We start from the raw sequence: 26,573 nt of genomic DNA, 5'->3' as shown, positions 1-26,573 counted from the left end.
CTCTGTTTTTTCAGCATTTCCTAGACTAATAGTTACTTAAATGACATAGGATTGTTAAACTGATGGTCAAAATTGAAAAATGCTTTCCTTTGTTTGAATTTGGTAGCAGATTAGGTAGAGAGCTTTGTAATTTCTGGAATTTGAATTTGGCTGTGAAACCCAGAGAACCAATTAAATAATTCAAGGAGCTATTTATATTTTTAATAGGAGCAAACCCTTAATAGCAAAATACATAATAGCATGCAGTATTTGCAGTAGCAAAGAATGTACATACAGTAAATATGAAATATTGAGTTTTGGTTAGTTTTAGTGGTATTTGAATTTTTGTTGTTGTTTTGCTTAAGCTTTAAGGTCCAGGTTTTAAAAATGGAGGCTCCCACAGTTGGAGCTAGTTTTGTTATAGGGTGGGATTTTTTTCTAAGAACCAGCTCCAGTTTGCTTGCAAGAATAAAGTTGTCAGAATTTCAAGGACGTTCTTATACAACACTTTGCTTTTATTATGTTGAGATTTTTTTAAAACCACCATTAAACTGAGGCCTTATTCTTGAAGACATCCTTTCTAGATTGTGCAGAGTCTCACGATGAAACATCTTGACTAAGCTGCAGAAGTAGTCAATGCTTGCACATTCCTCGCTGTTCCCAGTTCTGCTGTAATCCTACCTAGTCCCTTTGGGAATACTTAGAAATTATCAATCAGTTTCTAGTAAGTTTCACATCCTGTTGCATTACAGTATCTCCGCGTTTGTTGTTCTCTTGGTAAATGAGTTCTCTATATAATGGTTTTATTCTTCAGTATTTAATTTCCAGAATTAGGATGCTTTTTATATGCCATTCACATTGCTTTTCCTAGAACAGAGCACAAGCAAAAATAGGAAATCTAAAGAATAAACTATCAGATTTTACATAATAGCCCTAGTCTGCAAAAATCGGATCACATGCTTTGCTTTCAAGGATTCTTAGCTTGGGTGAGAAAATGGCATCTACAAGTTCAAGTACATAGTAGCTGTATAAGTCCTTGTAGCATTAGGGCACTAGTATTCCTCTCCTGTCCTCTCGTGCCTTCCTTCGCCAGTAAGGACGTTAATGGGATCAAAGGAAGGTAATTTAGGAGAGCTGGTCTGCATGTTTTCCATCAGAAATGTAAGTCTGGATGCAGTCTGTGGGAAAATGTCGATTTGGACTCGTAGTGTATGTCTATGAATTAAGTGCATTGTCTCTTGCAACGTGAGTAATTACACTAATTGCTGTGTGATTATAAAAGGTTTTCATTTTACACTTACAACAGAGTGATATTGTGAAGTTTTATAAAAATGGACATGAAATTCTCCAACGTAACTGTGAATCTATTTACAATTAATGCATCAACTTCAAATAAAATGTTTGTTAAAGGGAAGAATCAGATATAAATGTATTGTTTTCTCTATGAAAGAAGTGGTATGTTTGAATCTGAAATGTAATTTCCATACTAATAGGTAATTTATTTGCAACAATAAAAGACTATATATTTGGGTGATTTGGAACCACATGAATTTGAGATCATGAACAGTGCTAATAGCTCATGTGCAGTTATTTTGACTTTACTGTATATACTTACCTAACATGTAATCTGTCTTAAAATTGATATTTTTTTATAGCTGGAGTACGTGTATATAGATAAGTGTATTTCAGCATCCCATCTTATCGGGAATCTTAGAAATGTTACTGAGAAATGAAATAATACCTTGTGCAAATGGGAGGCTTGATAAGTAGTACCTAAGAAAGGTATGGACTGCTCTGTTTCTTTCCATACAATTACTACAAAATGTGTTTGTGGAATATAGTTCGTTGTGTTGCTGATACAGCTAATATGATACGGAATTCCAAGTGAGCATATCCATATCTGCTTTTCTGAAAAAGGAGTTTTCAGCTCTCCATGAGAATGAATGTAAATATCCTTAAAAAAAAATCTTTAGCTTCTGAAACTTTTCCTAAGGCATTAAATTCCACTTAATGTGGACAGTACTGAGCAATCCTTCGGTGAATTTTTTTTTTCTAGAAAGTACCTGTAAAAATGTCAAATTTTAAATGAAAGCTTGTGGTACTCGTTTTCTAACTGAAGTTCAGGCTTCTCTTTGAGAAAACTACTTCAGTGACTGAAGTGGACCTGAAAAACTCTTCAGGAAGTTTCAGTGTGGTATTGTACAACCTCAACTACTACGTGAAGTTGTTGGTGACGGTGATAACAGGTACTGCCAGCAGCAGCGCTTCCAGGCTCTGTGTTGGAGGAACATGTGGTTTGGGAATATATACTAAGGCCTGAAGTGTGCATTCAGTCCACTTCTCTTTCCATGTAAATGTAGTGGTTTTCCAAAGGTGTTTTTCTTTCTCTTGTCCCTGCTGCTTTCCAGAAACAGAGCACCATACGCATGTGACACGCAGTCTGAACACGTGCGTGTTTGCTCGATGGATGTTTCACCTGTGTGCAAGCAGGTGACCTGTTCCATGTCTTCATGGAGGTGCAGGCCATGCCTGGGTGGCTGTGAGCTATCGGAGGTGTGCGCAGATCAGCGCCCTGGAGAGGGACACGGCGCTCAGCACCTTTTTGGCTCCAGCTGGGTGTAAGCAGGGAGGGTGGTTGTGCTGTCCTCCTCTCTGCTCTATGTAGCCCATGTGAATAAGAGGGCTCATCATTAACCGTAACGACTTTCTTGGATTGGAGGCAACCAGTCGAGCAGACCTTTCTATGGCAGAGAGCCACTGTGTGTGCCCAAAGGGCAACCACAGCACCTTCAGTCTAGAAGGAGCACTGAGGTCACTCTAAATGCCCACCTTTTATCCCTCACTTGTGCAGGCTTTGGTTCCATGGCGACCTCTGGATATGTTGTGAATGCTGCCCAAGCAAAATGGAGGGGCTTCTGCTCTCTGTGGACCTTGTTGTGCTCAAGAAGTCAGAGACTTAGACTGTTTCCCTGTGACTTTATCATCGTTTATCTTTTTCCTTTGTCCCTCAGGTTACCTCCCTTGTTCTGTACCTATGTGACAACAGTGCAGACAGTCTCCAAATAGACAAATGGAATGTTATTACGTTAAGAATCTACCTTTTTTAGCAATTATAGTCTCAATTAGATTTGTTTTGGTTGTCACGGTCCGTTTGGATCTCTCAAATTTACAGAACAATGTACTCTTTAAATTAAACTTCATTTTATGAGCTCATTGGGAAAGAAAGCAAACATGACAAACAAGGGCTCAGTCCGCTTCGTACAGACTAGTGTAACATGGGAATTAGTTCATCTCACCCACAGGTTCTCTAGTTTGCAACTCTTAACTTGTGCACCTATGAGCAACATAATTACCTAACCCATGGTGGTGGGAGTGCTCATCCTTCCCCTTCTGTCAGGGTACGGATGTTCCCTGTATCACACTGGAAAACGTGAAAGCCTCAGCAGTCCAGCTGCTGCTGGATCAGCTTTAAAAACTTTTTGGGTAAGCTGATGTATTTGTAGCTTCCAGCGTGCAAGTTTGGTCTGTACCATTTCCTTGATTAGCAGAGTCTGGAGAAACTGCCTGACGATCAGTATGTGAGGATTTATGGCTGCAGGAGACAGCAAGCTGCAGGTGACAATGGCTGCATCAGGACCTTCAGCCCTTTCTGGCCACCAGGTCCTGCCTTGGTTTTGCCCTTGCTTTGACCTAACAACGCTGCTCCTGGCATACATCAAGCCTTAGTATGAGCTGTGTGTTAGCCAAAATCTGAGCAGAAATTTAGTGAATAGTTACAATAGGTATTGTAAAACGTTAAAAAACATTTATGCTTATTAAAAAAGCACCTGTAATTCAGTTTTGTTATTGGTAGCTGAAATGGATGCATTCGATTCTGATGGATCACCTTGAGTGACACAGGATATAGGTGGAACATTGCCTATTGCTGAATGCCACCAGCAGAATTTCAGATTTTCAAAGAGCTGACCATAAAAGTTAATTCAGATGTTCCTATTCTTCTGTTCCTCTGGAGTACCTTCTGTGCATCTCTGAAGTAGTACTGTAATTACTTTAAAGAACGTGATATTTGAGTAACTTGACGCCTTTTGTTTCCTTTACAGCCGCTTTTGCAGGAGTCCTACATTGGTAAGGTTAAATTTATTGCTTGAGAGTAATATGATACTATTTTAAAATAATAAAAATAGCATTTTCACTCATACTTAGACAAGCTATTAGGATGATTTATAAACAGATCTTTCCTCTCGAAACCAAATTGTTGTCTCTAGGGTGAATAATTCTATTCTTGTGAAGCTGACACGAAAGGTTTCTTAAGCCTGTTCAGCGAAGAGTGAAGCCTGCTTTCCAGGTAGAAAACTGTTGCTTAGCTGTGCAAACTCAGGTGCATTTCCACTAACAGACCTTTTTGCCCTCAGTGGGTTTTGAAAGTCCAGGTAAATCCTTTCATCGTACTCCTGTGTTCTGCTTATTTAGATTCTGCTTTAATTTCTTAGTTTTCCATCACCTTTTCTCTAACCTCTTCAGAGAAGCCTGGCCAGTGTTTTCTCTGTGTGCAGCAGAATGGCCCTTCAACTACTCTTTGTTGATGTAATCCTTGTGTTTCAGGTTCCATCCTAACCCTCACCCTTCCTTTTTATAGTATAGGCTTGAAATAGAATGGCTTCTGTAGCGATTTCCACCAGCTGCTTTTGCAGAGATAAAAAGTAAGGGCTTCTGCCACTCTGTTTTTGTTTCCTAGCTCAAAAAGAACTATTCATTTTTACTAGTTTGTTTCATGCAAATGCCTGTTCAAAAGCAGAGCGCGCTGCTCTGCTTCTTTTTCCGTCCTTTCTAGAGATGAAGCTTGTCTTGGAAATTGCAAGTTTTGCCTCCAAAATTATTTGCATTTTCCCTGGCCTTCCCCCCCCCACCTTGTAGTTGCACCTTTATTTAAAGATACTTTTGATGGTAATGCATCTATATGTAAAGCAGATAACTGCGTTAAAATACAAATCAGGAAAGATTTTTGTGGAAAAAACATACACTACTTACATGTGCACCGTTATTTTCACCAGTTTTTAATCTGATACTTGTCGTTTGTCAGATATTTGAATTTTCTTTCCTAAGATGTAGTCTTGATAGTTTTAAGAGCGTTAAACTTTTGATCCTTAAGTGTCTGCACTTAAGTTAAAATGCATTAGAGTATTATAACTAATTCCATAGTACAATTTAATAAATACTTTATGGATTCATATTTTTTCCATTTAAAATAGTCTGAATAGAGGAGAATGTTGGTAAATTGTATGAATAAATTAAAATAGCAGTTTGTAAATAAACTTTGGGTCTTCACTGAATGTTTTGCCAGCTGTTGCTTGGTATATATGACCTCGTACAGGTTCTGAAACTCTTTATTCAGTTTTAATTATTACTGTTTTTTAACAGGTGTCACATAACAACTCTTTTTGAAAATGACCGTCATTTTTCTCACCTCTCAACGCTAGAAAGAGAAATGGCTTTTCGCACGGAAATGGTTAGATTCTATTTCAATAAAAATTCAGTGATGGGGAAATTTTAATCTTGTTGATTGTAGGCTTTCCAAAATTTCTTAACACCTTCTGGATAAGTAAACATTGATATCTTGCAACTAACATGCATTACACTTTTACATACAGAGTATTTGTATGTCTTGCAGCTGATCACTATGACTGTATCGCTTCACAGTTCACTTAAAATATAATTTAAAAATAAATAATACATATGCAAACATTTACTAATTAAAAAAAATATTTAAAAAAACTGCACAACAAGATTATAATTGAAAGTATGCTACGTGGTTCTTGTAATAAATAATTCTAGAGGACCTAAAATACGAAATTACAAGAACCTTGTAGCATACTTTCAATTATAATCTTGTTGTGCAGCTTTTTTTTAAAATATTTTTTTTAATTAGTAAATGTTTGCATATGTATACATCTTTTGGCTGCTTTTATTTTGAGAGTTGTGAAATAATATGCTAGTGCGTAGTTACCAGCCCAATTGAGAGATTTCCAGATGTCCTTTGAAACACGGTGGAAGGAAACCAGCGTTGCTTGTCTTAGTGGCACTAATAGAAGAGATTTGAAAAACTGGATAGTCATCTCTAACTGTTTTGTCCTATCTGTTATATTATAAAATTTCATTTAAAAATGAAGCTTGTGTATGTCAGTTCATGAAGCAGAAGTGACCCCTTTAATTGTAAATAATGGTTCTGCTCTCCTGTAGGGTCTTTATTACTCCTACTTCAAGATCATTATTGAGGCACCATCGTTTTGGAATGGAGTATGGGCAATTATGAATGACAGACTAACCGAATATCCGTTAGTGATTAACACCTTACAAAGGTTCAATCTTTACCCAGAGGTGAGCTATGTTTTAAAAATGATACCTTCTGATATATCTTTGATTGCTTTAGATTTGACTACAAACTTGTAAGAGATGTTACTCTGGAAAATGTGGTTGTAAAGCTACAGTGACTATTGAAATTTTGCTTAAATACCTTGTTTTAGTTCCAGATTTAAAATGAGAAAGTTACCTCATACATTGTGATTGATTTTCAGACTTGAAATATTTCCAACCAAATGTGAATACTCTCTAGATCTTGGTATTTTATGCTCTGAAGTTACAATCCAGTTTGATACTACTTGTCTTTTGTTCTTTTCACTGAAAGTGAGTAAGTTGCTGACGGTGTACTTTAGGAAATACAACATATGAAGTGTCAGTAGTATGTGACAACAGTGTTACAGGTACTGAGAGGTTGTTTTGGCTTGCATTTTGTGTAGGACAGTGTGCTAATGAGTCATCACAGTTCACTGTGGCCCTAAAATCCATGAATGGTAATAATTTACTTACGTGTTGCAGAAGAAATTTGTCTGTAGAAGACTGGCTGCTGCTGTTTTGTATGTACTTGGTGTTAGACTTGTTAGATTCTGTTCCTGCTCAGCTTTTTTGCCACTAAAAATAACGTGTCTTTAAGTACAGAAATGTTTGGTTTTCTCTCTCTTATGGCTTGGCCAGTGTGTCTCAAACATTTTGCAAAGGGAAAACTTTTGGTTAATGTATGTTACTGTAACTCCATGTGTCAGCAACAGCTCATTTTGTGGAGACCCAAGAACTAATAATGGCTGTAATTGTTGGGTAGTAGTATTTATACTATACTCGTGCTCTGTCGGAGCGGAGCTGCTTTCAGAAACTGTATGTGTAAGAGTTCTCAGCATGCATATTCATATAACTTGAGTTTAGTGGTTTCATTTGCTGCATAATTCTTTGCTCTGAAAGAACTAAACACTATAGATGAGTGGGTTTTGTTCCCCTCTCACTGGTTTTGGGTTTGGATTTTTTTTTTAGTGTCTTTTTGGTGGTTTTGTTTTGTTTCTTTAATTCCAAAGGGATTGCAGTTCAGTTCTAGAAATACAGCATTATAGTATTCAAATAAGGCACGTGTTCCTAAAGTTATTTTCTTTAGCTGGGAAAGATTTGTTGACAGCTGTAGCGTGACTTGCAGAAGTCAAAAGTAACTGGTCAAATGAACTTGCTCTTAGAGAGTCATCTGTATCTCCATGAAAGATGACTAAGTAAATTGGATGAGGAAATCAAAACACGAGCAGTCAGATATAGTGGCCGACATTCTGTGAGAACATTAGGCAGACTACAGTGCAAAATGTGGAGGATATTCTGTTCATTCAGAGTTTTCTAGGATCCTACTGGCTTATAGAACTTGGTGATAAGGTAGGAATTCATTCATCTTTTCTGTGCCTGCGGGGGCATGCAAAGCAGACAAATAGTCTTCTCTGTTCCTTTCAATCATTTACTGCTTGATGCCTAGCCTTCCTGTAAATAGCTTTTTTTAAAGTGTATTTCTTGAGTACTCTTGTTTCCACGTAACTACATCTATAAAACTGTCAATAAATGCAAATTGACATTTGAAGTATGTTCTCCAGATTTATCTAATTTTACTTAAGATTATAATGGGGCTGGATGGTAGGAAGATGCTTGTGAATTTATTTGTTGGCAGTGGATTTTTTTTGTTCTGATACTCAGTATCCAGTCTCATTTTCTGAAAGTGTTTCATTTCCTGTTTGATATTTTAGGATCTTTTCCAGCTCTTTCAGCGGATCTGTAGTGTTAAGGCTGGATTTTAATAAATTTTTTGTTTCTTTAATGGATTTCAAAATTAACTGCATCAAAAATAGCCTTGAAATGAGGTTACTAAACAGGATGTTGAACTCATTAAGTGAAGTAGAACGATTCACCTGCATGTGCAGCTCGTACTAGCCATGAAAACTTCAACAGAAGGGGAAAAAAAAAAAAAGGTAAAGTCAGTCCATAGCAATCACTACATTGTCTGGGTAAATTATAAATATAAGCAGTAAAAAAAAAAAAAAAAAAATCTATCAAATGCAACAAGTCAGTCTTCATAATTGTACAATATTATAGTCCCAATAAAGTCTTGATTTTTCCAGGTATTTGCTGCATAGTCATGTTCCAGTAGTTGTGGTGGTGTTTTCATCTGTGATCCCCGATGCAAAATGGCAGAGAGCTAATGTGCTAATTTCTGTGGCGGAGAGATAATGTGTTAAGTTTACTCTCCGACTGTCCGTCGTTACGGAACAGTTGATATTTCTGTGTGTGGCAGTGATGATGAAAATGTGAGTTTGGAGTGGTGAGAGTTGTGTAGTTGGCGGTAGGGTGCTTACTCGAAGGCAGCGAGTAAAAGGGCTTGACTTTGGTACATGTTCTTTCACAGCCATGGACTGGCCTGGCCCACAGAGATCTCCTGAGTCTGAGAGCCAGTCTTTTGTTTTCCCAGTTTTGCATTTACTGCCTCATCTGATATGGGACCGTAGAAATTAAAAAAAAAAAAGCCATTGTGCTCTAATTGACCTAGCAATTTTGTACTACTGGTTTGCTTCCCTTTTTGTGCCCGTGTTACCTGTTTCATGTAAAGCAGCTTTTGGTAAAAAACGTTTCTGTATTTTGCATGAAGTACCTAACCTGGTACCTTTTTAGGGAGTATTCATATGGAGTAACATCTGCAGCCGACACAAGTACTTGTGAAATAAAAAGATTCAGTTGATAAATCAAGAAAACTTTTTTTTTTGTGCAGGATCAGTTCAGCAAGAATGTTTTATGTGCCAAGTGTAAGGTCAGCTTCAGGGCTGGTGATGCAGATACACTAGACAGATGTCCCTGAGCTGCCATATCCATTCTGTTGGCAGCGTACAAACCATCCTCAGGTGAAAGGAGGAAAGATTTGGATTTGGTTCTCCGGTCCTGTTGTTGCCTATCTGGAGATGGGGCAAATATCTGGTTCCTCTATGCACATGTGCACAGTCAGAAGTGCCAGGGCTCAGATGTTCAGAAAGCCTCCAGGAATTCGGGATAGCGTACTCTGCAGGACAGAATAATGAGGCAGGGAGTCTTGGTCTAGGAATGTGTAGTTGTATTTTAGATATATGAAGGTTTGCATTGCGAGAGTGTAAAGGCCAAAGATGAGGTGAGCCGTGATGGATCAGAGCCCTGGTGTTAAAATTTAATGAATTATAGAATTGCAGAACAGTTAAGGTTGTAAGGGATGTCTGAAGATCATGTAGTCTCAGTGCTCTGCTCAAAGTAGAGCAGGTTGCTCAGGGCCATCTACAGTTTCATTTTGAATATCTCTACCTCTGAGCAACCTGTTCCAGTGTTTGACCACCCTCAGAGTAAAAGTTTTTTCCTATGTTTAAGTGGAATTTCCTGTATTTCAATTTGTAGTCATTGTCTCTTGTCTTGTCAACTGAAAAGAGTCTGTCTCAGCCATTACTCTGTGTCCTTCTTGTTTTGGGCAGCTCAGAGGTGGACTCAGCACTGGAGGTATGGTCTCAGCAGTGCTGAGTTGAGGAGAAGGATCCCCTCTCTTGTCCTGGTGACATACAGCCAAGGATACATTTGGCTTTCCTTGCAACAAGGGCTTATCACTCACTCAAGTACAACTTGTCCACCTGGACTGACAGGTCCTTTTCTGCAAAATTGCTTTCTGGCTGGTCAGCTCCAGTCTGTACTGGTGCATGGTGGTGTTCCTCTCCAGGGCAGGACTTTGCATTTCCCTTTTATGAGATTCCTGCTGGCCCATTTCTCCAGCCTATTGAGGTCTCCACAAGTGGCAACACAAGCATCAACCACTGCTTCCAATTTTGTGTTATATGCAGACTTGCTGAGGGTGTTTTCTTGTGCCATCATTTAGTCTTAATAAAGATGTAGAACAGAATTGGCACTAGTTAAAAAAAAACCCACAACCTTCACAGCTGTCCCCTCATCCACTGAGTCGGTCGTCTCAGAAGGTTATGGAGTTGGGCAGGTGGGATTTCCCATTTGTCAATCCATGCTGACTGCTCCCACTCACTTTTTTCTCCTTAGTATGTTCGGAAGAGGTTTTCAGGAGGATTTACTCCATTACATTCTCAGAGATCAAGGTGTAATTCCTTGTGTTTCCTTCTTGCCCTTCTTGAAGATAGAAGTGACAAAGAGTTTTATTAATTGCATGGGGAAGGAAAAGAGAGAATCATCCTTCTTGTACATGTTTTGTGTGACACAGGGCTGAGACAGCTAATACTGCAGTGGTGAAACATATTTTCAGTCTGGGAACCCCTGGCTTATAACTTTCAAAGCAGCTTGACTGGAATGGCCACATTACTCATTTATGAAGTCCATAAAGTCAGTTATATCCTGACAAAATAGCTTGGTAATGATAACTAGTGACTTTGCTGTGAGCTGCGTTGTCGTTTTGCTGTGTCTAAAATACTGACCTTTTTTTGTGTCGGGTGTTAAGATTTAATTTGGTTGTTGTTATAAGAACAGCATGACCTTTGCATGGAAAATGGAAACGCTGTCTTACGTCGCATCTGCAGTCCTTTTCTAATGCGTGCTTAAATTTAACCTATCAAAGTTTATCTGAGTGAAAACCCTAAAGATTTGGTCCATTAATGTTTTTGCCAGGTGGAAAAAAAAAAATATTTTAATGGATTTAATTTGGCTAATTGTCGTCTGTCAACAAAGTCTGGGATTTTAATCTGTTAAACAAAAATAGTTGAATGGGAAACCTTCCAGACGGTATTGAAGTACATAGTTTTTTCAAATATTGCAGTTTGATGTACGAAGTTATTTTTGTTCTGAAGCAGACGTAATTTTAGTCAATTAATGAACACTTGGCCTATGTTGGATGCCTTTAGGAAATTATAGTCAAAAATGCTAAGTAGTTGAGATAAATTCTAAGGTGAAAAAAAAATCCTGGATGAGGGCCAGTTGTCATGAGAGGTTACTTTGGGCGTTGAGCTAATCTCGGAGTTCCTTTTCAGAAGCTTCAAATCCTGTTTTCCACCTAGGTGGTCCTTGCCGGCTGGTACCGCATATATACTGCCAGTATGGATTTCCTTGGTGTGCCAACAAAGATCTGTTGGACTGTAAACAGAGGAAAAGGGCTTAGTCCTGTTGAAAGCTGCGAGGGTGAGTTGTGTTTTTTCCAGTTTCTTCCTGGAAGCCTCTAATTGTGACTTTTCGTATTTCGGAAGTAATAAATGTTTCTGTGTCTGTGTCACTGACATGCTTTCTTTTGGCTAGGCCTGTGTTTTTGGCAGGTTCACACGTAAGTGAGGAGCGTGAAAAAAAGATACTTTTAAGAACACCAGGGGTGAGAATGCAGGCTTTGCTTATCCTACCTAGGATCCTACCTTCTCCTACCTAGGTTGAATTCCTATACTGCACGTCAGACCTTCACAGTTGTAGGCTGAGCCTTCATAATGTTGGACTGTTACAAAGCATAAGATGTCCTAAATGTAATTGGAGGCCACTGTACATGTATTAAATTTTGTAGCTTCTGTAGAATCCCCGATACATTCCAAGTTCCTACGTTTCAAAAACCTTCTGTACTTCTTCCTCTAACTACCACTTGAGCAGGGAAAAAGAGGAAAAAGGTAACCGCAAGGCACCCTTTTGGAGAAATTTTGTGTAGTGATGCTGCTGGGAAGAATCCTCTTCCTCTTGTGACCTACTATTCAACATAACAATTTCTATCTTACACTTTGATTTTGCTACCAAAGCTTGGATGCTGCCTCTTTTTTGTTTTAAGATGTCTTTGTGTGGTGACAAGTTAGTATTTTTCCTTTGCGCAAAATCTCTAAGAACTTTCTTCAGAGTCTGAATGACTGACTTTCTCAAATTTTGGCAGAAGCAATAGACTGAGTAAATGTATAACTTTTCATTCTTGTTTTTTGTAAAAACCAAACCAACAAAAACACTAACAATTGAGACTACCGTGTCTGATGAGCATGTCATCATCTTTCTTTGGAGAATTGTCTTGCAGTATTTTCAGCAGTGGTGAATAATCCTTTCTACATACAAAATGATGAAGTTTTGCTACCTTCTCTATAATGAATAAGGCTTTTTATGCTGTACTGCTGAAATGATTAGAGCCAGGAGGGTTTAAAGAACTAATGGGAAAGCGAATAACGACAGAAGTGTGAACACAGAAGTGTTTGGGAATGAATAAATTGAAAGACTTGCATTATTGGAAAATCTCGTGGCTTCTAATGAAACAAAGAAAGCAAAGAGCATTATGTGTGATATGTGTAAAGATGGATTTACTCTTGCAGGGGATGGGAAGTGAGAGTATAGGGAGTACAAACCTGTTCTAAAAAGCTCTATGAAGTCAAAACGTCGTCTGTAGAGAATGTTCTTAGTGATGCTTATTGCTTCTGTGCATTGCAGGTTTTTTTTCTTTACAGTTACTGCTTCCCTCTAGGGTTGTTCTGTTGCCGACTGCCCCAATGCTGTGTCCACCCCTCATTTATTTTTTTTTTCCTTTATTTTTTTTCAGAAGTGTAGTCTTCCAATTGAATCTCCACAATAGTCTTGGTGACATTGACTTTTTTTTTGTTCTCTCTTTCTGTAGATATATTAAGGTAGTATGCTGTGTGCTGTATGATACTGATTGCGTGGTGGTTTATAAGCAATATGATCTTTCTGCTGTATTTGACAACACGTGTTAACTGTTTGTTTGTTAGGGTTGGGAGACCCTGCTTCCTTTTATGTTGCTGTGATTTTTCTTTTGAATGGATTAATGATGTCACTGTTCTTCATATACGGTACATACCTCAGGTAAGGCGGCTGAGACTGAGCTAGTTGGTACTAGCTGTCGGGTTTTCTAAGAAATTTGAAAAAGTGAATGCTAAAATATTTTTTGTGGGATATTGCTTATTCGTTTGTACAGTAGTAGTGCTTTTTATTACGTATGTGTTGTCACTAAAAAATTACTGGAACAGAGAAGCTTTTTGCTAAATAAATGATGACGCAGGAAAATTGTGAAAAATTTCAGTGAAGTGGTATCTCATTGATACAGCTGGGTTGTGGATAAAACTAAGTGCTGTACAGGTTTTAAATGTTTCTGACAGATTTCTGCTCTTAAAATTTCAGTGTAACTCATTTTTAAACAATGTTTGAATGACAGTATACTTTTAAGCAAGACTGGAGTTTTCCCAATGCTTTGCCTCGAGTCATATTGCATGTCTTCTGATTTTAACTTAACTGAGAAGGCAAAATATCTTTTAAAATAATGGATTCTTTTAGAAATATGTATACACTTCCCTTTTTCTATGAATTTCTGTTTTCAGTATCTGTCCTTAAATTTCAGGAACTGTAATACACTTTCATACAAAAATAGACGTCACGTTCAGCAGAAAAACAGAAGTGGAAATATTTTTCTATTTACCTCTAGTTTCATTTGTGAGTTTTGCAAAAAGCAAAAGGCTGCTACATTTTCCTTAGAGATGTGATTGGTTTTCCCTCTCATTCCCTGGCTTCACTGTCTTGTGGTTTTTTTTCCTGTTCTCTCTGAAGCGTATGCTGATAGTTTAAATAAAGAATAGTGCAGGGCAGGAGCCGACAGTGAAAAGGGGAAGTTGCCTTGTGAACAATTAGATGTTCAGGGTAAAGAGTCTATGTTTGTATTCCTTAACATAGGAAGTCAATGTCTCAGGTTTTGAGGAAGTAGATAAACTTTGAATATTCGTATCGTTAACTTGTCATTTTTCTCTTAAGGGAGGTGTATGGAAACCCACATTTTACATGTTAAATCATTGAAAAAACAATAAGGTCGTAATTTCTCAGTACTTTGCTTAGACTTAGGCTGTGTTGAATGTAAGTAACTATCCAGTGTTGATGGTAATTCAGTTTTTAACGTAAATGATCTACAATGAGGTAGTCGAGATGACTAGAATATAAATGCACATCTTTCAAGTTGTAAGCCACTAGCTATCTGGGTTACAAAAAATATTAAGTGACTATGATGTTTCCTGCAGGTAGGATTTTAATCTTATTTATTTATTCTGAAGAATATTCATAGTTGGATACCAGATCTAGATGACTGTTTAGTCATCATGGCTGTTCCAAGATTCCTCTTAGTCAAAGCAAGTCAGAATATTTAGGCTTTTCCATAAGGTGTGAAAAATAGAAGAACTGAATCTGGAGTAGTGCAATTCTACTACACTGAAGTAAATTGTATTGGCATAAGTCTCCTTCATAAAGTTGATTTGTTTCTGCTATGCATTTTGAAAGCCTTTTTCATAGCCTGACTCATTTGATGGTGGGAAACGATCCTCTGATACTTTCTGTCTTTTCATTCCTGGATTTGTTAGCAGTAATCATCTCAAGCTTACATAATTGTTTTTTTTCTAGTTTTTTTTTTTGTCTCCCTATATGTTCATGGAACATGCAAGCTTTTTATTTCAGCCTTTATTTGCTTTTAGTCTCTTTGCAACTTTGCCTGGTGATGGAAGGTGGATAGAATAGTGAAAAACTACTTATTATTTTCCAAGTTAGCATGTGTTCTCATATCTGTGCTCACTGTACTCTGTAATAAGCTTGTTGGAAGAGTTAAGGTAGCAGAAAGCTAGTTGGCTTTTGTAGGACTGATTTTTGTTGTAGAACTAGTTTTTGCTGTTTAGCTCCCTTAAGCAGTTTCCCCACAAGGTTAGAAGATGGCTGGCCGTAGTGTGTCCTTGCCCCAGCACTCTGTGTGTGGTCTTTGGTTATGCAAATACACTTGGGAATCTTCTTACATGATGCAAGTTAGTCTCAAGCTCAGGAGCATTCTCTGTTAAGACAACTGAAGCGATATGGTAAGAACTCATGCTGTTTTTTAGGGTGTTTTTTTTTTAATGGAAGGGCATTTGGATGAGAAATACTTTATGCAGTTGTAAGATTCTGCCTCCCCCAACTTTCCTTGCCTCTCTATTCCTGTAAGTGAAGGGACAGGATACTTCAGCTGGTTGTCAGATACTGCATCTTGAGGAACCACCAGTAAATTTCCCATATCTCCTTCTGACAGCACTTTTTCGGTATTTCGTTTCTTGCATGTTAATCAACAATGAATTACAGCATTTCCACAGATGACTTTAAGCTTCAGCTTGTTGTACTTTGGGAGTCAAAAGACTAGTTCTTCTGATATTCCAGAGCTGACTCTACCAGACAAAGTGTCACTGTTAGGTCATCTGCGGTTCTTTAAAAATGACTAATTATTTATTAAATTTAGATTATTCTTTATTAAACGTGGAGGAAGTGGGTTCCAACTGAAGGGCATGTACTTCACCAGTTGTAGTGTGGGATGGGAGTTTCAATGGAAAGAGTTATCTTTTACATTGGCATAGAAAGGCTTACCTCCTGTATCTCCTACGTGATGGCGTCCCACTGTTAGGAGATAACCAGTCTAACTCAACAGTATACATAACCCTCTCTGGCTGTGTTCACTTCCTTTTCTGGAAAAGATACTGACAAGGTGCATTCCTCTGTTCTGTGCTACAGATTTACTGGCCTTTTCTCATGTGGTGAAATAGTGATCCCTTATAGAGGCCGATAGCTCCAAAGCATTCGTAATACAATGAAGACTTTGCATTCTAGACTTCAAAGTTTTATCACAGCGTTAACCTTTAGCATAGACCTTGAATTTTGTTTCTGATTTTGACTGGGGTTTTTTTGCAAATTTTAAATTTTTTTTGTTTCTAAAACTAACATTTTTCACTCTTAAGCGCACGCTTGTAGTTGTTTTGGGTTTTAGGGTTAATGCTTTCAGAATTTTGGAATGAAAGGTTGAGTTTTACATGCGAGAATGCACAATTCCTGGAGACTGTATTAGCACTCAGTTGCTATCTTTAATCCTCAGGTTTTGTACCCACTGAGTCTGTTTGACTTGTATATTAGTGATGGGTGAAGGATCTGAGAGGATCTGAGGTTTGTGTGATTTTTTTTTTTTAAAGAATCTTAACAGCTGGCCGATATTTCTGTTTAGTAGCAAAAATTCTGTCACTTACAGTAGTACAGTGTGCACAAAAATGTTCTTTGCTTTATATCACAGGACTCGAGTAATAGTAAATCTAGTCAAACAAATAGGAACCTTATCTATTGCTGTTTTGAAATGGCATAAATCAAAGTAATATCTTTGGTTTTAGTGATGACTGTGTGATGCTAATTATTCAACAGGTGAATTTGATTGGTTTAGAAACATATAAAAATCCTTAAGTCAAGAGCTGAAAAAACTTTCTCATGTTAACATCACTGTATTTCAGAAAACAATTAAATTGTATCTTGCATTGACCATGTCACAAATTCATTTCTAATTGTGTCTTCTGAATGTGCTTGATTTGACTACGCTAACATAGTCTTAGATTCAGACCAAAATTCTCTGCTGAGCGAGTGAGCATGCAAATTCTTAAGTTTTCTGCTAAGCATCTTAGGGAAGAAATGCTCCATTTATATTGCTTGGTGTTTAAAAAAAAATAAATAAATTGGGCACTTTTCAAGACTAAGCTCTGGGCACAGTGGATGATGCGCCTGATGTAATGATCTAAACCAAAGTTTGTGAGGAGTGGAATAACTGTTTTCGAAGTTACTTATGTTAAAATTGGTGTTCTGCAGAAAAGAGCTGATACATGAAGAGTGGTCTGCTGTGAAATAAACATTAGCTAACTAACTTTGTTTTTTAATATTGTATGTACACTGTAGATTGCTTTCCCTTGATGCTTGAAAGCGTTCCACTTCACCTCCCATAAACTTAGCTGTACATAAGTGCTGTTGAACTTTTTTAGGCAGCATTGACCATTATGAGATTCTGCTGTACCTATTTTTTGTGTTCTTTTCACAGTGGGAGCCGTTTAGGAGGCCTTGTTACTGTGATGTGTTTCTTTTTCAACCATGGAGAGGTAGGTCTCCCTCCTCACCCTCCACCCTTTTTTGTTTGTTTGTTTTATAGTTTAAGCTAATTCTCATTTCATTAAAGATAGTGATGTTGCTATTAGGGGATGAATTTAAAGGGAATAAGACATTACCTGGCCTTACAAAGGTGTGTTTCCATACTCTTTGGGTAAGGAAAGACTTTTGAAAAGAGTTACAAAAGAAAGTTTCAAAAAAATCCTATCAACTCCCCTCAGAAACATGCAGTAAGCACGTTTGCACGAGGGCTCACCTGTAGAAATCTGCAAAAGTGAATGGTAACAGACGATATCATGGCCAAAGCCCACAGGTTCTGTAAATCCTAAAAGCACATATGGGCCATGTGGGTATTCTGTGCATCCCCTGAGATGGGCCACTCTGAGTAGTAAGAATATGTAGTTTCTTATTTTACTGAGCTGAACTTGATAGAAAATTCTGAGTAGTGAGAATACGTAGTTGCACATGACAGAATCAAAGATCCTTCTATTCCTAGTGAGCTTTGAAAGTTTTCTTATAAAACAAAAACCCACGTGACAAAATAGCTATTTTATTTTTGAGTTTCATTTGAATGTTTTTCTCTAAATATCCTCCATGAAGAATTTTCACCCATGGATATTAACTGCCTGGTCCAGACCAGGTAAACATTACAGAGTTTCTGAACTTTTTTTGGTGCTGTAAGAGGGTAATTAAAAGTTTTGTGTGGGTTTCCATTCTTCTTAGTGACATTCTGAAGTGAAGTGAATGTTTTATCCTTTGCTAGGAAATACTGATAGAGTATGTACTGTTTTGCCAAGTCTGCAAAGGTGATAAAGTGTAACTTTAGAAAGGAACAAGTTGAAAATTTCAAAGATATAAAATTTCAAAGCAATAATGAAAAGAAGTATTTATTTCACTACAGCACAGGCAGTTCTGCTGTCCATAGGAGACTCTATAGGGGGGGGTCATCTCTCTGTGGATGATGACTTGGGGGAAAAACAGAGATAATGGGAGTATTTTGAAGAATGGCATGAAATTAGATCTGCATAGTTCTACACAGACGTAGTCTGGGCTTAGGTAGAGCTTAAGTAGGGTGACCCTGATGCAGGCTCAGCTATATGGATTTCTGGAGAGCAGTAGGACTTAGTTGGAGAGGTGCAGTGTTAGATCACAGCTGGCTCTTTGTGTTTGTTCTGTACCTAATGAAATAACTCAGAGTTGTTTGATGTTGTTGTGGATATAGAGTTATACAGGAAAGCTGGAGAGGGATTTTTTTACAAGGGCGTGTAGTGACAGGACAAGGGGCAACGGATTTAAACTGAAAGAGAGCAGATTTAGATTAGATATGAGGAAGAAATTTTTCACTTTGAGGGTGGTGAGGCACTGGAACAGGTTGCTCAGAGAAGTTGTAGATGCCCCATCCCTGGAAGTGTTCAAGGGCAGGCTGGATGAGGCTTTGAGCAACCTTGTGTAGTGGAGGGTGTCCCTGCCCGTGGCAGGGGGGTTCGAACTAGATGATCTTTGAGGTCCCTTCCAACCCAAACCATTCTATGAGTTTATGTAGGTGGTCTAGCTTCACTCTGTGTACTTGGATCATATACAAGGGGTGTGCGTGCTTGTTCATAAACCTATTTTATTTAACTTTTTGATATGCCTTTGATTCTGTGGAAATCATCTTGCACGGGCTTCAACAGTATGTACAGTGGAGCTAGGCCAGTTGCTAAAAATTCGCCTTTCTTTTCTGGGAGGATAGGACTGAGCTATGTGAGTAAGCCTGGTCTGCAAGTCTTGGTGTCTCAGATCTAATGCTGTGTAAAAGTGGCTTTTAGCCTTCTGGTGTTGAGCTGATGATCCTAAGGCAGCATGTTTTCATTTGGGCTGTGCTTGTGCTACTGTGTTTTAATGATTCAGGCTTAGGCAGATCTGATGTATCTATACCTGCAGCAAAGTTAGTTTACAGCCTTGATAAATCATCCACAGATGCTTGAGTTCAGTATTACATTCCAAATATAGAAAAAGAGCATGGACTACATTAGTCAATCCACTTTTAAGGTAACGCTTCCTTTTTATGGTCGTGTATGCTCATCATTTCTTTCCTGTCTTTATCTCCTCCAGCATCAAAAATCAAATGTTGCCGTAGTCTTGAAAAATAATCAGAAAGACTACACTGATTAGAATAATCATGATTATATTTATTGCTAAAAAAACCCAATTTTAACTAATCACATCTGTGCAGTCAGCTGAAGACAGCACATTAGTGTATATATATGTTTATGAAAGGTTTATTTTAATGATAATCAGGGTGCAGCTTTTACAGAGAATGCTTTTAGACAGGGAGGACTGTGTGTGATTGATGTGATGGGCTTCTGTACACTTATTGTACACTATTTCTGCACATTTATTTTACACTATTAACATACTTGTGAAACAGCAAGGCAATAAGCAAGGAGTTGTAAAATGTTGATTCTAGTGACTTCTTTGGTAAAACAGTATTTTAAAAAGTGGTTTCAACATAATAAGAATTGAAGGAGATTGAACACCCTGGTGTCAACATCTTATAAGCTTTCCTAGATTCATTATGGTCTGTGTTAAGACAAACTACGTTTTAGTCCTGTAAAGAACCTACTTCTAATTTTAGTGCGAATCTATTTTTGAACCCATTTATTTGTATGTCAAAGTAAAGTTGTAATTATTTTGGTGATGTTCAGTGCCATCTGCAAGCACTTTGTAAAGAGCTGAATATAAACATCGGGGATGACAGTTACAGCTGAGCCATTTGCCATGAACCCCAAGAAATTAATGAAAAAGCTGTTCAGTGGGCTTCATTGCTTTATGCTTTGCTTTATTAGGGTTGAAGAGCAAAGTATGGAAGTTAGTATGAGCTCTGTAAAAGCTTTTTTTCATGTGTTCAATTTGACTGGCCTGTTTCGGAGGGCAGCTTCAGATTTTGTACTTTCTCTGCTGTTGGTAGTAGAAATGTGAAATGTTTGTAACCTAGAAAACTCTAGCATAACGAAGAGTATGTTGGTTTATCCTTCAGATCCTTTCTCCCTCTAAGTGTGGCACTGTCTGAATTTGAGAATGGTTTTAGTTACCTGAATGAGTTGTTAATTTCAGCAGAAGCAGGGACAAGCAGCTGCTGTCCTGGCTTTTCCTTGGATGCTCTCTAGCTGTCACATTTAATTTTGGAAAAGCAGTGATGTGTTTTGATTAAACAGTGCATCATAGACCTCAAGTGTGGAAGCCGCTTCCTTTTCCTCCTCTTTTCTGCTTCCTGGCTTGTTGGTTTTTATTTTTTTTTAAGTTTGTGAGTAATATCTCATGTAGCTTGGGTTTGGTTTTGTTGAAGTATCTGTAGTCATTCACTTTGAAATACAAATGCATTGCTTGATGGAAATGAAGCAGCAAATGTTATCATCTAACCCAGTTCTTATTTTTAGTGCACTCGTGTCATGTGGACTCCTCCTCTTCGTGAAAGTTTCTCATACCCATTCCTTGTGCTTCAGATGTTGCTTTTGACCTATATTCTCAGGTACCTCTCAATTTATACCTAGCTTTTTGCAGTGATTTAAAAAAAATGGAATGTCACAGGACTTTAATTTAAATGCATTTAATTAAATATTTATTGAAGTGCCTCTGTGTGCTGTAGCAATGATATCATTAACATAGAAACTTTCCTGTGGCTGTTACATTGCAGACGCTGCACCAGTAGAACTGCAGTCATATTACTTATTAAAAAGGAAAAACTTTGCAACTTGAAGACATGGTTGAAATAAAAATCAGAATTACTGTGTTGGCAAATATGTATCTAAACTGAAAAAATCAGAATTTTTGGTCAATGTCACTTCCTTCCCATGAGAAAGCTGATAGTCCATCAATTGGTTTTGTCCCTCTTGGAGAGTGGTATGTTGGTTGTGCTTAGAATAACCCTATGCTATGCAACAGAGGGTGCTATAAGCACCCATAAGTTATTATGTTCTTGCATTTTTCTATACTAGATGATCTTTGAGGTCCCTTCCAACTCTAACCATTCTATGATTCTATGACTAATTAACTAGTTCAGTGATTTAGAGCAATCTAATTACATTAATGCAGGGATACTCTTGAGTTTATTAGCCCTGCTTTTCAGTGATTGTTTCTGGCTTGCAACATGGTTATGTTACTGTCTTGCCTATGTTTTGAAAAATAAGCGTTCTGGTTAATACTTGAGGGCTTTTCCATCAACTCCATTCCATCAGATTTGCAGTGTATTTATTATTTAGCTGAACTTCATACTTGTAACCCCAGATTTTCCTTTATTAGGTCATACTGATTTGTAGTTGTTGATTAAACCAAAAATTTTTTGTGCTTACCACTAGCTTGTTGTTTTCAGGTGAGGAAAAGATACGTGCCATCCAGAAAAATATTTTGAGGAATAGTTGGTAGACTCATTGCTAGATTTCGTATTAGAAGAACACCTGTTCATTTAACGCTAAATTGTGAGGTCAAACAAAAAACGAGGAAATTACACTTTAAGTTAGGGTGATCAAAGCACATGTATTCTATACCTATAATTATGACACTTCTTGATTAGATAGATTCACTCCTCCTCGTCAGATCTGGGTACATGAGGTAGTACTTGGGCTTGCCTACCAATGAGAAGTAGATATTTAATCTAAGCATTTCAGAGCAAGCTTCCAAAAAAGGGATAAAACATTTTATCTTTCTGTTTCTCACTTACAATTCCTGCTTCAAGAGCAGCTCTGTTTTGTGTATAGCAGTATTCCAATGAAGCACAGGAGCTGTCTTTGAAACGGAGACTCGAACTTAAATTCTCCATTATTTGTATCACATTTGTCTAATGTATTACTGAATACATTAGACTCGTGCGCAGCATGACTTCCAACAGAAGTTAATCTTGAGGCTCTGTAAAAGAAGCTGAAGGAAAATTTTACTGAATTTGGTGAGACTGTTGTAATCTGTTGCATTTGGGTTTTACAGCAGAATATTTATGGTGTCTTCATCTGTTGGAAGCCACTTAGTGAAATTTGAAACATGACATGTTTCTGAAGTGAACTTGAACCTAACACAGGATTAAATAAATAACACTTATAGCAGGACATAGAGAACGGGCTGGTTTTAGTTAAAGATGAGTTTAATGTGTTTGTCATTGTCTCCTGCCCTGAAACCTCACTCAGGGTTGCTAGCAGAAAGAATATGGAAGCAACGTGAGAGAGGAGTGAGAAATCACTTTTAAATGCAGACTGTTCTGAGAATAGTTGTGATCCCAGCTGAGATGGAAATGGTTGTGACCTGACTGTAGAGTTGTTAGAAGAAAGTGGACCACTGCAAATGATGTAGGTTGTCCTACTATACTGCGTGCTGCCAGGAGAAGACTTGTTTGGTAATGAGTTACTCATCATATAGTTAAGAAACATCAAGCATTAAACAAGAAACATTAAGCATCAGAACTATTGTTTTTGGAAACTGGTGGAAAATGGATATTAAATGTACTTGAGCGGTGTTATTTGTAGTTGATCAACATTGCTAGCTAAATTGCAAGGTAACTGTTTTATTGCATTCTCTATTGTACTTTTCAATAATATGCAAACACCTGTGTAATTTTACTTACTGATGCATATTCTGTCTCTTTTTCCCAAGGATTCCGAATATTAATACAGGAAGCTTGATTGCACTGTGTGTTTCTAATATCTTTTTCATGCTTCCCTGGCAGTTTGCTCAGTTTGTTCTTCTAACGCAGGTAAGACCATACTCACCTCTAAATAGCCTCTTTGTCTTATCCAGGTGAATTGCTGCTTTGTATGGACAGCCACTGGATTCACAACTATGCCAATCCTCTTCTTTTAGCCAGATTGCACTCTTGCTGGCAGGAAAGATTCACACCCTTTAGCACATCGCTATTTTTCTAGTCTTAAAATTAAAAGTTGGCCATTTACGCTACTCAGTGTTCTGTTTCCAGGACTAAAGAATTTAACTTTTCTCTTAAAAGCAGCCTCCAGCCTAAGATCATGGCATTAGAACAAGCGCAGAATAAGAAAAGACTTTGTATACTGAAGTACAAAAATAAAACAGGCATTGATTTTTGCATCTTTAGGCTATTCCACATTTTTAAATGGAGCAGTGTTTGCATGGCATGTAATATCTGGCATGATTTTGCATGGTTTCCTACTTAATTTTGATGATCCTATAAGTAGTGGTGTAATATTACTGTCTGAGAATTGGGATAACTTTAGCTAGTGTTGAAATATGGTCAATGCTAATGTGAGCAATAGGATGTTGTCATAAAGCATATTTTCTTAGTGTTTAAATTGATTGAAATGTAGCCTGTTGATTGAAATCCATCTATGTCTCCATACCTTTTCACCCGTCTGTCCTACTCGAAGCAGATGTTGCTTGGTTTGAGTTGGTAGTTTTGAACAATCAATATACGCTGTGCTATGCAAATTTTCTAACTGCAGAAGAGGAAGCCATGAAATTCTATAAAATATTGTCAGAAGCTCATCACTATAACCCGTTTAAGATGCTGGGCCTGAAATGTGAAATTACAGGTTCAATTCATAATTTCATTAATTTCCCATGTGACTTTTAGCAAGCTGCCTAGTCAATGAATCTCGTTTTCCTCAGCAGCAAGTTATAGATGTTCCCATACTTTGGTGAAAAGTGAAGGTTAAATAATGTTAATGAATGGTGGTTTTGTTTTAAAAATCTAAGGGTGAAAGGTGATGTGTTAGTGTTGTATTTTGATGACTTGCATTTTTGTAAAGCTGAGTACTTATTTCTTCAGTGTTTGAATGTTTGGTAATTGTTATTCAGAGCACCACAATAGGTTGTTTGAAAGAAACCTTTATGCAATGCCTAAGTATTTACTTAGCAAAAAAGTAGCAATATAAGTTACTTTATGATTGTTTGAATAATCACTTTTTTGTATGAATGTGTTTTGCTAGAAAGAGTACACCACTTCAAATTGTTTTGACTCATCTTTCACTTTTGATTCTAGATAGCTTCATTATTTGCTGTGTGTATTATGGGTTATATTGACTCCTGCAAATTACAGAAGATACTCTCTGCTCATATGGTAATACTTTTTTTAAAAAACTTAAATCCTCTCAAACAGGTCAGAGCATCAAGAGAGGCCATTTGTATGAAACGTTTTCCTTAGTTGCAAGGTGACTGAAAAGATGGAATAATAAGGGATGGAGGGGCCTGGATTTGAACATTTGCTCTTAGGTATATTTATATCACAGTGTCAGAAATTATCATCCCTCTGGTGCACAGGAGTTTCTGAACTCTGGAAAAGTGATCAACCTAAAAGATTTGTAGAAATAATTGCCTCTCCTTTCTGTCTCTACTTATTCCATGGAATGAAAGATACTGTCTCAAACAACAGACATACCACTGGAACGGGTTGCCCAGGGAAGTTGTAGATGCCCCATCCCTGTAAGTGTTCAAGGCCAGGTTGGATGAGGCTTTGGGCAACCTGGTGTAGTGGAGGGTGTCCCTGCCCATGGCAGGGGGGTTGGAACTAGAGGATCTTTGAGGTCCTTTCCAGCTCTAACCATTCTATAATTCTATAATAGAGCTTGAGCAATAAAAAGTTGAAAAGGCAGCATGTATCTCATGCCATAGGTTAGTAGAAACAAAAAAAAGAGATGTTAGTAAGTGAAAACTTACTGTTAGTAAGTCTTTGTCACTGAAGAAGACTAAACCCCAAGTAAAACTGGGTTTTGAAGATTACTGTAGTCTTGACCATGCAAAGATGTCGTGGTTGAACTATATGGGGAGACAGTTAGCAAGTAGGACAAAGAAAATAAAATACTAGTCTGAGGAAAAACTATTTTTTTCAAAAATGGTTAAGAAAGTCAATAAAGAAAGGAGATGATAAATAAAAAGCACGTAAGTTTCTGCATAATATCTGATTTTCATTTTTGAAGTTAAGATAACGATCAAATTTTGCTACCAGAAGTTTTGCTCCTTGAGGCGAGCTTACAGTTTTAAATATACAGGAATATGTAAACAACTTTTTTTAAGAAATATGATTCTCTTTAAAAATGCATTTTTGCAAAAATTGTGCTATGCAAACTCAGTGGGCAAAAAGAGAATGTTTAACACAGGAAAGAAGTTTTAAGCTAAATTTTATTTCATGTGTTTACAAACATGTTTTGAAATACTGTATATGATAAATTAAAGGCAGTAATAAGTTCTGTGCAACTCATTTCTGATGTAAACCTGGGACACCAAATGTTTTTTTTTTCCAGCCAGATTAATCAGGAAAATTTGCAAGTAATCATTTTGGTTTAGTAATTTTTTGACAGAAGCAGGTTGAAATACTTAAGCCTTTTGGCTTATGTCAATAGCTATATCATAATTTTTGTGCCTAAGTGTCATAAAAAGCCTATTTTCAGACAGATAAACAATCATGTTATATTATAGAGAAAGCTTAATGAGGCTGGGTAAACTGCCAGTCTGTGTTTTGTGGTGTTTCCAGTTTTTCCTCTCCCTCACTTTTCTGTGGAAAACGAAAGTTTTACTGCGTGAGGGGGGGGAGTACAAAAGTCTGCAGATTTTATAAATAACTACATTATTTTTCCTTATTCCTGTGCGCAGAAGAAGGCAGAGATTAATCATTGATTTTTCTCTCCAAGTTAGAAAATGGAATTCAGCTTGCTTTCTATTAAAAAGAAAGCACAGCAGGAGATCAGGATGGTGGATAAAAGTTGTATTTCAGCCTTGACTTTCAGTTCTGCTTCCTTGATTTTGATGATGATTATATTTTAAACGTATGCTTCTCAGTTGGGAAGAAAGAAGACAGCAAATGTTTAGTTCAACATTTTTATATTTGTGTAGGATTCTGAAAGATAACAAACAGGATGGAGAAATAGTACAATAATTTGAAAAAAATAAGTTAGGAATAACTTCAAAAATGTAGCTGGTGTATTGTGTAAGATGAGTTAGTCCTATGATCAAGTCTGTTTGTCTATAAGTACTTTTAAAATGTAAATTAACATAATTATCTACACTTGGCTACCTGTTGCCATTAAGTCCTTATAATCAGTGTTTTCAGAACAGCTGAGTATCGAGCTTGCACTTGCTGTGAAGTAGCTGTATTTAAATTTAAAGCTGTTGATACAGGGTAGTTTCTACACTTGGGCAATTCTTTTCTATTTTAAATTTAATTATTTTTATTTTCTTCTTTCAGGTATCTCTTGTAGTGTGTTTTATTCTGATGTTTGGTAATTCAATGTTATTGACATCATATTATGCTGCATCTTTAGTAGTTATCTGGGTAAGTTATTTAAGAAAAAAAATAATCATATGGCATGCTAAGATTGTAATGTTGTGTGTGTTGATGTAAAAGGTGAAACTACTGCATT

General features: G+C 37.3%; 1 protein-coding gene across 2 annotated transcripts in view; it reads left to right on the top strand.

Annotated features, from left to right (window-relative positions):
• Positions 1-26,573, top strand: part of DPY19L1 (dpy-19 like C-mannosyltransferase 1) — a 51,339-nt gene that overhangs the window by 2,037 nt on the left and 22,729 nt on the right. The window contains exons 3-12 of one of the 2 annotated variants that reach the window (XM_086614761.1): positions 4,080-4,104; positions 5,398-5,485; positions 6,217-6,354; positions 11,352-11,472; positions 13,029-13,122; positions 17,159-17,216; positions 20,643-20,734; positions 22,843-22,942; positions 24,200-24,277; positions 26,399-26,485. In XM_086614761.1, the coding sequence (XP_086470887.1) occupies positions 4,080-4,104; positions 5,398-5,485; positions 6,217-6,354; positions 11,352-11,472; positions 13,029-13,122; positions 17,159-17,216; positions 20,643-20,734; positions 22,843-22,942; positions 24,200-24,277; positions 26,399-26,485 (881 nt within the window). The remainder of the gene's footprint in view (positions 1-4,079; positions 4,105-5,397; positions 5,486-6,216; positions 6,355-11,351; positions 11,473-13,028; positions 13,123-17,158; positions 17,217-20,642; positions 20,735-22,842; positions 22,943-24,199; positions 24,278-26,398; positions 26,486-26,573) is intronic. The other variant, XM_086614762.1, reaches the window with a different exon arrangement.

Source organism: Tauraco erythrolophus, chromosome 7 (genome assembly GCF_009769465.1).
Source record: "Tauraco erythrolophus isolate bTauEry1 chromosome 7, bTauEry1.pri, whole genome shotgun sequence".
In the NCBI taxonomy this organism is placed as follows: Eukaryota; Metazoa; Chordata; class Aves; order Musophagiformes; family Musophagidae; genus Tauraco; species Tauraco erythrolophus.
Note: the sequence above shows the minus strand (reverse complement) of the source record. Positions and strands in the feature narration are given on the sequence as shown.